We start from the raw sequence: 12,976 nt of genomic DNA on the forward strand, positions 1-12,976 counted from the left end.
GGTCGCCAAATTATTTTAGGGGGTCGCCAAATTATTTTCCAAAAAAAAAAAGAAAAAAAAAAAGGGTTTTTTTTTTTAAATTTTATTTTCACGGTTTTTCAAAAATAGCAGACCTACAAGCTCGTAGCGCGCCACTCGGTGGCGCGCTATGAGCTTGTAGGTCTGCTATTTTTCAATAGCTAAATTATAACAATGCTTAAAACACCAAAAGGGGTTCCCGCCCAGAATGGCTTAAGCCCAAACCACACCAATGATTCGCCATCCAACTCCTTGCAACTATACCTGCTCGGTAAGAACCCGGCTCGATAAGCCTGATCGATACGGTGCTCCTTATCAATAAAGATTAACGAGCTACATCCCTAAACCTGCGACAGAATGGTGTTTTAACTCAGGGGTTCTCAACCCGTGGGTCGCGACCCCTTTTTAAAAAAAAAAATATTTTCACGATTTTTCAAAAATAGCAGACCTACAAGCTCATAGCGCGCCACTCGGTGGCGCGCTATGAGCTTGTAGATCTGCTATTTTTCAATAGCTAAATTATAACAATGCTTAAAACACCAAAAGGGGTTCCCGCCCAAAATGGTTTAAGGTTATTGTAGCAGTCAATTTATATTGGGGGTCGGGAGGGGGCGGGGCGGGGGTCCCGAGACATTGCCAAAGCATTTCCGGGGGTCCCCGGCCAAAAACGTTGAGAACCCCTGACCTAGAGAGATATTTTGCCTCATTTGTACAATTGTTCTTGGTTGAGCACCGTGTCGTGCACCAGCATACCCAATATACAAGCTGCACTATTTTCCATATTCAGTATAACTCACCATTTAGACTGGACTAGGATTGTTCTGATACCTGCCTTTGACCTCTCACAACCGGGACGTTTGATTCAGGACTAGGCTCCAATGTGTAATCCCTTTTGACAAGAGAGATATTAGGCTTCCGCTCTTCAGCATCAGCCAGGACATGTGTACAGTATGTGCATGACTCATGGATTTGTATAATATTTCTTTCCTTGATTATCTATATTCCAGTTTGTGATCGTGGGTACTTATGGAGAGACTCCGGAAACGGATATAGCCGTGGATGGCGTTTGCGTCATGGCTTGCGAAGGTAAGAATGAAGCTATTCTGCATCTGGTCAGAAATATTTACCGTGTCAAAAACATGGCCTTCTCTCAACAGATATTTTCGTTAGATCATGCTTTTGAGATAACGTTCTATTTCACTCTTTAGCTCCACCAACAACACCTGCGCCACCTGTGACAACACCAGGTCCAACTACACCCAAACCTCCGACTGTCGGTCCAACTACACCCAAACCTCCAACTGTCGGCCCAACTACACCCAAACCTCCAACTGTCGGCCCAACTACACCCAAACCCCCAACTGTCGGTCCAACTACACCCAAACCTACAACTGTCGGTCCAACTACACCCAAACCTCCGACTGTCGGTCCAACTACACCCAAACCTCCAACTGTCGGCCCAACTACACCCAAACCCCCAACTGTCGGTCCAACTACACCCAAACCTACAACTGTCGGTCCAACTACACCCAAACCTACAACTGTCGGCCCAACTACACCCAAACCTACAACTGTCGGTCCAACTACACCCAAACCTACAACTGTCGGTCCAACTACACCCAAACCTCCAACTGTCGGCCCAACTACACCAAGACCAACCACAGCAAGCACACCAAGTAAGACTTAACCCATTTTGGGCGAGAACCCCTTTTGGTGTTTTAAACATTATGTTATAATTTAGCTATTGAAAAATAGCAGATCTACAAGCTCATAGCGCGCCACCGAGTGGCGCGCTACGAGCTTGTAGGTCTGCTATTTTTGAAAAATCGTGAAAATATTTATTTCAGAAAACTGGAGGATTTAGAAGATTTTTTTTTAATTTCGAGGTCAGGCCTAAATGGGTAAAACTGAATTGCCATTGCCATTCTTTCATACCTCATTTCTAAAGCACGAATTTCATTTTCTGACTGTGTTGTTTTTTGTCTATGTCGTGACCCCACAGTAACATGTCCTCCTAACGCCGAGTACAACGAGTGTGGTCCAGCGTGTAGTCCCAGCTGTAAGGAACCCTCCACCAACTGTACAGGACCCTGCATTAGTGGCTGCTTCTGTAAGCCGGGCTACGTCTTAGACGGACGCCGTTGTGTCAAACTGGAGACCTGTGGCTGTCTGGATGAACACAACAACTACTACGAGGTTAGACGCCATACATTACAGTGCCCGTGTAAACTATCTACAATTTGCAATTCAGACATTTAGGAGATGCTCTTGTCTTATCAAGAGCGACTTATAATAAGCAATAGGCTATAATCATGTATTGCATGGCTTGGTTGAATGCTTGTTTCTGATTGGTCAATCGATGAATTCAGCCGTGTGTTATTTCTTGATAATGTCCGATCAGGACTATAACAGACCGCTGTCTAAGCCTCAGAGCACCTGGCTGTGCTGTGTGATCCAACATGACAGCCATGTAAACACACACAATGGCCCGGTTTCCCAAAGGACACCTCTTACACCATGGTGTAAGAAGTGGTGTTGCACATGCTCAGTTGCTCCTCTAGGCCGCACACTGAAGCCTGTGAACATAGACATTCCGTGCATAGATGTGCCACGCAATGGTAGGCCCTGGTATCAGGTCTACCATTCTGAAATGTAATTTTTATATATATATATATATATATATATATATATATATATATATATATATATGAGACGAAAAAGGACTCCTGCACATCCAACAAGACCCGTGGGAGGTGCAAGTCTAGTTAGCAGGCATAGAAATCAAAAAGGGAAAAACCTTCCAAGGAAGGGACTGCACACTCCAGGGAACAAAGACGGACAACTTACTGCATCAACTTATTTATTAGCGCTAATAAATAAGTTGATGCAGTAAGTTGTCCGTCTTTGTTCCCTGGAGTGTGCAGTCCCTTCCTTGGAAGGTTTTCCCCTTTTTGATATATATATATATATATGTCAATGTCATTCACAACTAAACATTGCTCTCAAGAATGATTTTAAACACATTTGAAGCGAGAAAGGCTTCCAGAAACTAGCACTTCATGTCAAAAAGGTCTGTTCTAAGGCCTGGTCTAAATGACATTCATAACATCTTGGTCATAAACGATGAGGAGATTAAATGATTAGATCAGATGATACACGAGAAAATGATAAGATAAGGATAAGAAAAGGTGCTAAAACCTACCTAACTTCCGCTGTGATTGGCCGAGCTTTGCATAACGTTTGTAGTAGATAATTGGCTGTTGTTGGTTACATAACCAATCAAGGTTTTTACAATCGTTTATAAAGACATGAATTCCCTTGCAGGGGCAGATAAGAAGATAAGATAAGAAGACTACTCAGAAACTATTCAAGCGTTTTAGAAATTTTCAAATTAGGGAGGGGCCTATGTAAGCGACTGCGACAACCACACTTTGCAATTTTTCAAAATTGCGACTTTTCTAGTTCTTTATCTACACTCTGCCGATAAACAATATTCTCGTGCCAAAAGGCTGGCTTGTACTATCAATTGTTTTTGTTTGAGTGTTGCGGTCAGAAATAAGTGAAGATAATTAATTTATTCAGCTTAATGGGGCATTCACAGCACACCAAGCACGATACTATAAAGTAACTCAAGTGAATGGAACACCAAGTGAGTCCACACCACCACAATTATGCAAATGAACGCAAATTAAATAGTTATAGTTATAATGCCCTTAACACTGCCCTTGTCTTATATGTATTGCTTCTAGCTTTATATAAGGATTTAATTGACTTTGTTTCATGGTTGTTTGTACAGTTTATTGCGTGTTCTATGTCTCAAGGTGGACCACATTGGAAACAAGCTTTGGGTATTTTGTGTATAATCCACATTTGTTTGATTGTTGTGATTTAAATTATATTCTATTCTATTCTAATGTTTGTTAGCCTGGAGAGATCATCTTCGGTGACGGCTGCTCCAGGCTGTGTCGCTGTGCAGGGAACTACACCATGGAGTGTGTGGATAATTCCTGTGACGCCACAGAAGAGTGTCGTGAGGTCAGCGGAGTAGCGGGCTGCTATCCCAAAGGTGACAATGTCAAGGGGAACACTTACTGTAGTACACAACACAAACACAGCATGTATTAGCAGTCCAGCCCTAATAGCCATATACATGTGAATGTACCTGACTGACTGACTGACTGACTGACTCACTCACTCACTCACTCACTCACTCACTCACTCACTCACTCACTCACTCAACTGACATACTAAGTGATGAAGTTACAATGTTGGCCAACCGGTTGGTCTAACTAGCCAACCATGGAGCAAACATTCCACCAGAGATGTAGTCTATCCGTTGGCCTTTAATTCACTTACTGTCCAACAGTTTCTGAACATATTAAGTGAGAAATTGGCCAGGAAGTTGCTACATTTTGATACATTTCATATCTAAAGGCTGCTTTAAAGATTTGTTAATAATATCTGGGTGTTTTCATAAAGGCTACCCTGTCATATTTAACGATCATTTAATTGGCCTGAGTGGCCGAGTGTCACTGCTTCCTGTATCGTCATATGCAAAAACATAATAATAAAAGTAAAACATGGCACCCAAAGCAGGCAGTAACACATTCCTCCACCATCTTTCCTCCAGCTACATCCACCTGCATAGCAACTGGAGACCCCCACTACACCACCTTTGATCGTCGCAAGTACAACTTCATGGGCAACTGCAGCTATGTGATGTCTAAACCCTGCAACCTCACCTCCATGCCCCACTTTGAGGTCCATGCCGACAACGAAAACCGCCACAACAGACCTATTTCCTACGTGAAGGCTGTGCACGTGTACGTGCGCATGCTGAAGATTTCCATCCTGAAGGGAGGCACAGTACAGGTGAGATAGGTATAGCACAAGAGAGAGAGACAGAGAGAGAATGTCTGTTTTATAGAAATTTGGTGGCAGTCATTTAATTATCGTGGAAAAAAAGGAGAGAATCTCTCAAACTCTCAAAACGTAAACAAATTATGTGTCTGTACATTTTGGCTGCTACTACAATTTAGAAATAGTAGGAATCTTGAAATATGTCCTCGTCTCACTTATTACCTCAGACTTCTAAATATTTGCATAATGATGCTTTAAATGGAAATCTGTGTAACCCTGATAAATGTATACTGTAATAAAACATTAAACTTTACTTTACTTTCTGTCTCTCTAATGAATTGTCATGTTTGTGTCTCTTCCGTAGCTGAATGGAACCAATGTCAACCTGCCAGTCACTCCAGCCAGCGGTGTCTCTGTGTTCAAGTCTGGGAAACACTACACTGTAGCCATGGACTTTGGTGTGACCGTCCGCTACGATGGAAACCACTTCATGGACATCAAAGTGATCAAAGAGTGAGTGGAACCCATTACATCCTGTTCTATTTATCATTTGACTGATCTAATTTAGTACCAGAGCAGTAGTCCTACTTCAGGACAGTAACGGGATGAATGCTGTGAATTCAATATCCTGTAATTACAAATAGTGATTCTAAGTCAAGTCAAGTCAAGTCAATTTGATTTATATAGCACATTTAAAAACAACAGCAGTTGACCCAAAGTGCTTTCCAAAATAGGTAGACCGTAGTCTATCACAGTGCAATAATAAAACATGTAATACAATTGAAAGAAAACAGGCCAAAACAAACAAAATAACAATTCTAGCTGAGCTCTGATGGACTTTGTTCCTTGAATAAATTCCTCTCCACTCTTTCCTTTGCCTCCACCTGATGACCTGCAGTTACAAGGACACGTTGTGTGGTCTGTGTGGAGACTACAATGACAACGCCAAGGATGACATGCGGAAGCCAGACGGCATCGTGACCAATGACCCCAATGTGTTCGGACACAGCTGGGTGACCGACCCCAAGTGAGTAACGCTGAACATGAACAAGTCAACACCCACAACACCAGAGGGAGTTCAACAAACCATGTGCAACCCAGATTCGACACAAACAAGGGACTAAATTAATTTAGCTCCTATGCCACCAAAATGTGGAACGAACGCCCTACCAACAGTCATTAAGACATGTGAATCCCTTGACTCCTTCAAAACTGCTCTCAAAGGGCACCTACTGACGGCTGCAATTCGAAACTGGCCCCCGTAAAAGTCTGAGTCCCCCCCCCACCCCCTTTACCCCTCACTGTATATGTGTTTTCCCTTTTTACCTCGATTTATGATGATTTCCTGTTTTTTGTTATATAGAAGTGTATATTTGTATGTCTCTAAATGTTCTGATGAATTTAAAATGGTGGACCCTATTGCAAACAAGTGTAATGCTTTTTGTTTATTTTGTATTGAGTTGTGCTTGAAATGTACCTATTCTGCATACTGTTAATAAATACTTCAATCAATCAATCAATCAATCAATCAACACCACCTACTCCATCATGAACACACATACTACATACAGTGACACAGAGATTCATTCATCCACAAACTAACACCATTCCCCTGCTTGTGTCTATAGCTGTAATAAGAAGCCCAACGTCACGGTCCCAGAATGTACGGATGAGGAACAGGATCTGTATGAGAGCTCTGGATTCTGTGGCATCCTGTTGGACAAGAGGGGACCCTTCGCTGCCTGTCACCCTAAGGTCAACCCCAATGTGAGTGATAATAGGTACACTAGTCTCGTGTACTGTAGATACAGTGAAAGAAAAATAAATAAATGCATAGATAGACACAAATATATCCACATGTATCAGTAGGTGGACATCTTTGATTATCTGGCGACTACACAATTACACGCGCGCGCGCGCGCACACACACACACACACACACACACACACACACACACACACACACACACACACACACACACACACACACACACACACACACACACACACACACACACACACACACACACACACACACACACACACACACACACACACACACACACACACACACACACACGACACACAATTGCATCTCATGCACTCAAACGCAAACTAACACACACACTTTATGAACTCCTCTCTTGTTTGTGTGTTTGTTTGTTTATCAGGACCACTTCAAGGACTGTCTGTTTGACCTGTGTGAGCTGGACGGGGCCTCGTCCATCCTGTGCGAGGCCATTGAAGCCTACGTCAATGAGTGCCAGGACCGTGGAGTCAACATCCCCCCCTGGAGGAACCAAACATTCTGCCGTGAGTCAATTACAGACAAGTGGAGGATGGAGGGATGGAAAGAATAGATGGATGGATGGAGAGCGTGAGGAATGGAGGGATGGAGGGACAGAGGAGGGGGGAAGTATAGAAGTATAGAAAGGATGGATGGATCATGGACCATGTAAGAACCCTGATGGTAATCCCAGAGATGAGCGATATTTGAACTAATATAAAATGGTGAACGCATAGGCCTACGCGTTGTACGTGCGTCGTGTAAACCGGTGAATGTGCACACACACAGGTGGTCCCCCCTCCCCTCTTTTCCTCCTTTCTTCTCTCTCTTCTAATTTATCTACCTTTTTGTTTTTTTCTGTAGTTTTTCTTCCCCCTCTCTTTCTCTAGCATTGTCTCTGCATTGGGGAAGAGTGGGTGGGTACAATGGGGTGGATGGGAGGGAAATGAGGGGTGTCTATATCTATGTATCACAAATGTATATGTACATGTATATGAACAAGGACCCCACATGGGAGGGGGAAAAAATGTAAAAAACCCAATAAAAATATATATAAAAAAATAAGATGGATGGATGGATGGATGGATGGATGGATGGGCAGGTAAGTACCTGCGTGCCTTTTGCATCCCATCCCTTACGGGATTATTCAGACACAATTTACAGTACAATATCTTTCCTGTGCCAACACGCCGACACCAAAATATTAAACTAAAGTAAATATACATAACATAATCAAGAGTACTGTACATTCAAGTAGTCCATTTTGTCGAGATAGAGACTAAAGTGGAGGGCAAGAGAGTGAGTGAGTGAGTGTGCGCGTGTGTTTTTTCACAATTTCACACGCATGTCCCTCTCTCTCCTTCCTGCAGCTCTGGACTGTCCTGCTAACAGCCACTATGAGCCGTGTGCAGAACCCTGTCAGAATACGTGCGCCGGGAAGCCCTCCACGGGCTGCGGTGGTCCCTGTGTGGAGTCGTGTGTGTGTGACCCCGGCTACATCCTCAGTGCTGGGAAGTGTGTGAGGGACACCGACTGTGGGTGTAAACACACCAACGGACAATACTATGAGGTAGAATATATAGGAGAGACTGAAATGTCTACTAAAGAATGGAGTTGGCTGAATACTGTATATTTAATTAATGAATCTACTAATTCACAAATCTCTCTCTCTCTCTCTCCCTCTGTCTCTCAGCCTGGAGAGGAGTGGTATGTGGAGGACTGTTTGTTGAAGTGTAGGTGTAACGCTCCCTTCATCAGCTGTTCGGCAGCAGACTGCCCTCCACTGCATGAGTGTAAAGTGCAAGGAGGAGATCTGGGCTGCTACCCCGTCAGTAAGTTCACTACTCTCGACAGAAATGCTCTGAGGTAAAAAAATAAAAAAAAGGGAAAAAAAAGCTTTGAGAGATGTGCTGACGTCATGATGCAAATAAAAGAGACCTCACAGGCTCATGTAGATACAGTGAAAGCTACCAGGAAAGGTTGGTCCCACAATTACAAACACAAACTTGTGAAACGAATTTAAAATTGCTAAAATATATGACCTCCAACTCCAGATCCTACTACACCCGCACCTCCAACTCCTGGACCAACTACACCCAAACCTCCAACTCCTGGACCAACTACACCCAAACCTCCAACTGTCGGTCCAACTACACCCAAACCGACCACGGCGAGCACACCAAGTAAGACTTGAAATCATTCCTCAAGTTATTCCTTCTTGTGCTTCGTATCTCATTCATAAACCATTTATTTAATGTTCTCATTCTGTCTCTGTGCCACAGTAACATGTCCTCCTAACGCCGAGTACAACGAGTGTGGTCCAGCGTGTAGTCCCAGCTGTAAGGAACCCTCCACCAACTGTACAGGACCCTGCATTAGTGGCTGCTTCTGTAAGCCGGGCTACGTCTTAGACGGACGCCGTTGTGTCAAACTGGAGACCTGTGGCTGTCTGGACGAACACAACAACTACTACGAGGTTAGACGCCATACATTACAGTGCTTATGTAAACAATCTGTAGTCGAGACAATGAGGTTATCATGGATTGAACGGAGATTAAAAGATTACATGAGATGACACGAGATAATATACGATAAGAATAAGGAAAGGAGGCGAGTAGAGAAATGTAGTTACACAATAGTGCTTTTCGATTTCTGAGAAACTGGTGTTGTTTTGAGGAAACATGAATATAATGTCACAACTATTCTACCTGTATAGTTTATTCCCAATATCAAGTTTGCCGTTGTGGAACCGTCTACCAGCTACCATTCAAAACTGGCACCTAAAACTGCAGTATGAATTGGCCTTTAGATCCTCTTTAGCTTGTTACCAGTTTTGTAATTAATTTTTGCTGTTGATTCTAACGATGTACTACTGAAATTAGCATCCTCTGCTAACCCTGTGTATTTACAGTGCATTTGATGTATTGTTCATTAATACATACTGTCCCTCCCAAATAAACAAATAAATGCAATATTTATCAGCTTTCAGACTGACTTTGTGCCTTGTCCTATGTCTGTTAGCCTGGAGAGATCATCTTCGGTGACGGCTGCTCCAGGCTGTGTCGCTGTGCAGGGAACTACACCATGGAGTGTGTGGATAATTCCTGTGACCCCACAGAAGAGTGTCGTGAGGTCAGCGGAGTAGCGGGCTGCTATCCCAAAGGTGACAATGTCAAGGAGAACACGTCATACTTAACACAAAGGTGGCATTTGTTGCCTGGACCAACAGGCCAGCATTAAATATGCAAATGTATCTATCTATCTGACTGGCTGACTGACTGACTCTGATTTTCCTGTGTCATCATCATACATCATAAAACATATTTGTAACCCAAAGCAGGCAGTAACACAGATGTTCCTCCATCATCTTTCCTACAGCTACATCCACCTGCATAGCAACTGGAGACCCCCACTACACCACCTTTGACCGTCGCAAGTACAACTTCATGGGCAACTGCAGCTATGTGATGTCTAAACCCTGCAACCTCACCTCCATGCCCCACTTTGAGGTCCATGTCGACAACGAAAACCGCCACAACAGACCTACCATTTCCTACGTGAAGGCTGTGCACGTGTACGTGCGCATGCTGAAGATTTCCATCCTGAAGGGAGGCACTGTACAGGTGAGATAGTTGTAGCACCCAAATTAGTGACCATTTAGTGACTGCAGATGTTGCGTGCGTGTGTGTGTGTGCGCACACGCGCCAAATGCACATATCATAATTTAAAAACCAAAACTCTTTAGAGCTTAACATAAGGACATCATAGATTTTTTTTATTTTATAACATTTTGACATGATAATACCATGTCAAAATGTTGCCACAATTATCTATATTGCTGTTATGTGGCTGTCGTGTGGCTGTGATAGACATCAGTTTAGATATCGGAGGGATAATCTTGAGATCGCGTCCTCTTCTCGTTCTGCATAAGATGTTGTAGTTCTGATAAAAATGCTTTCTATACACTTAACTTGCTATCTCTCTAATCAAGTGTCATGTTTGTGTCTCTTGTGTTGCTCTTCCGTAGCTGAATGGAACCAATGTCAACCTGCCAGTAACTCCAGCCAGCGGTGTCTCTGTGTTCAAGTCTGGGAAACACTACACTGTAGCCATGGACTTTGGTGTGACCGTCCGCTACGATGGAAACCACTTCATGGACATCAAAGTGATCAAAGAGTGAGTGAAACCCATAATTAATCTGCCCAACCCACTGCTCTATATCAAAGTAAGGTCCTGGAGTGTTTGTTATCTCTGAAAGTTTCAGACCTGGACCGTTCGGTTCTTAAACTTACACTTTAAGACTTAAAGACATTTGCAAAGTTATAGAGTGTGTTGAGCTTATAGTGGGAGAAAGATACACTGATGTCTCCCTCTCGTGGTGGAGAAAGTGAATTGCAACAATGAGTTAGATATGTTATCTAGATGTGTATATCACATAGACTCTATATTATACACATCTAAATATCACACACACACACAAAAATCGGTATCGGCAGATGCTCAAATCAAATGATCTTAATGGGATCGTGACATCCTAGCTGGGAGTAATTCTGCAGTAGACGATGAGTCAGATTCAGTTTCATGTCACATCACCACTGATAATAAAGGTCCATAACCACATGAACCCTACCCTATATTCTGGGCATGTCACTGGCATAATAGGCAGACATTCTGTCACTCTGTCTCCGAATCCAACGTCATTAAAACGTTACCTAACTTGAATTATTGATTCAATGTACGGCAAACATCATTGCACAATTACAATTCACAATTTAAGCATTTAGCAGACATTAATTGATATATCTCTCTCACACACACACACACACACACACACACACACACACACACACACACACACACACACACACACACACACACACACACACACACACACACTTGTTTATCCCCTGGGTCGCAGACGGTTTTCTCTATGGAGAAAATAACATGGGATCATCTTACTCTACCACATGCATAAAATATCTTAATATTCATTAAGATGAGGGTTGTAGCTTTTACACTGTAGATTTTACCATGTAGTTTCTAGCACATGTGAGCACTGATGAGGAACAAATAATGCTTCTCTCTGAGCTCTGACAAACTTTGTCCCCTGAATTAATTACTCTCCACTCTTTCCTTTGCCTCCAACCTGATGACCTGCAGTTACAAGGACACGTTGTGTGGTCTGTGTGGAGACTACAATGACAACGCCAAGGATGACATGCGGAAGCCAGACGGCATCGTCACCAATGACCCCAATGTGTTCGGACACAGCTGGGTGACCGACCCCAAGTGAGTATCGTTAACATGAATGCTGCATACTCTATTATTATGAACACACCCAACTACATACAGTGACACAGATACATTCATCCACAAACAACCACCATTCCCCTGCTTGTGTCTCCATAGCTGTAATAAGAAGCCCAACGTCACGGTCCCAGAATGTACGGATGAGGAACAGGATCTGTATGAGAGCTCTGGATTCTGTGGCATCCTGTTGGACAAGAGGGGACCCTTCGCTGCCTGTCACCCCAAGGTCAACCCCAATGTGAGTGCTGATACGCAAATATCACACAAACACTCAATGCACACATGCACTCAAACTGACACTTTGTCAACTCATTTCTCAATGTGTATTTGTTTGTTTGTTTTTTTGTTCATCAGGACCACTTCAAGGACTGTCTGTTTGACCTGTGTGAGCTGGACGGGGCCTCGTCCATCCTGTGCGAGGCCATTGAAGCCTACGTCAATGAGTGCCAGGACCGTGGAGTCATCATCCCCGCCTGGAGGAACCAAACATTCTGCCGTGAGTCAATTACAGACCAGTGGAGGATGGAGGGATGGAAAGAATAGATGGATGGATGGAGAGCGTGAGGAATGGAGGGACAGAGGAGGGGGGAAGTATAGAAAGGATGGATGGACAGAGGAGGGGGGAAGTATAGAAAGGATGGATGGATGGATGGACAGAGGAGGGGGGAAGTATAGAAAGGATGGATGGATGGATGGATGGATGGACAGAGGAGGGGGGAAGTATAGAAAGGATGGATGGATGGACGGACGGATGGATGGATGGATGGATGGATGGATGGATGGATGGATGGACGGACGGACAGAGGAGGGGGGAAGTATAGAAGTATAGAAAGGAAGGATGGATGGATGGATGGATGGATGGATGGATGGATGGATGGATGGACGGACGGACGGACGGACGGAGGAGGGGGGAAGTATATAGCCTGGGTAAACCCCTCCCCCCTCGCCAGATTTGCATTCTGGCAGAATGAAATATTGTCCAGCAGGGGGAGTGGGTTTACC

The 12,976-nt window shown here is 43.6% G+C and overlaps 1 protein-coding gene across 1 annotated transcript in view; it reads left to right on the forward strand.

The window, feature by feature from the left end:
* The window catches only part of zanl (zonadhesin, like), a gene marked incomplete at both ends in the record, with an annotated part of 80,313 nt that overhangs the window by 13,218 nt on the left and 54,119 nt on the right, over nucleotides 1-12,976 (forward strand). Inside the window, 19 exons of the mRNA XM_079491361.1 lie at nucleotides 1,026-1,104; nucleotides 1,227-1,694; nucleotides 2,021-2,214; nucleotides 3,943-4,084; nucleotides 4,649-4,890; nucleotides 5,243-5,391; nucleotides 5,777-5,905; nucleotides 6,507-6,645; nucleotides 7,050-7,191; nucleotides 8,035-8,234; nucleotides 8,358-8,496; nucleotides 8,719-8,847; nucleotides 8,947-9,140; nucleotides 9,686-9,827; nucleotides 10,043-10,287; nucleotides 10,692-10,840; nucleotides 11,825-11,953; nucleotides 12,074-12,212; nucleotides 12,329-12,470. Of these exons, the coding sequence (XP_079347487.1) occupies nucleotides 1,026-1,104; nucleotides 1,227-1,694; nucleotides 2,021-2,214; nucleotides 3,943-4,084; nucleotides 4,649-4,890; nucleotides 5,243-5,391; nucleotides 5,777-5,905; nucleotides 6,507-6,645; nucleotides 7,050-7,191; nucleotides 8,035-8,234; nucleotides 8,358-8,496; nucleotides 8,719-8,847; nucleotides 8,947-9,140; nucleotides 9,686-9,827; nucleotides 10,043-10,287; nucleotides 10,692-10,840; nucleotides 11,825-11,953; nucleotides 12,074-12,212; nucleotides 12,329-12,470 (3,292 nt within the window). The remainder of the gene's footprint in view (nucleotides 1-1,025; nucleotides 1,105-1,226; nucleotides 1,695-2,020; nucleotides 2,215-3,942; nucleotides 4,085-4,648; nucleotides 4,891-5,242; nucleotides 5,392-5,776; nucleotides 5,906-6,506; nucleotides 6,646-7,049; nucleotides 7,192-8,034; nucleotides 8,235-8,357; nucleotides 8,497-8,718; nucleotides 8,848-8,946; nucleotides 9,141-9,685; nucleotides 9,828-10,042; nucleotides 10,288-10,691; nucleotides 10,841-11,824; nucleotides 11,954-12,073; nucleotides 12,213-12,328; nucleotides 12,471-12,976) is intronic.

The sequence above is a fragment of the Electrona antarctica genome (assembly GCF_951216825.1).
Source record: "Electrona antarctica genome assembly, chromosome: 21".
NCBI classification, from domain to species: domain Eukaryota; kingdom Metazoa; phylum Chordata; class Actinopteri; order Myctophiformes; family Myctophidae; genus Electrona; species Electrona antarctica.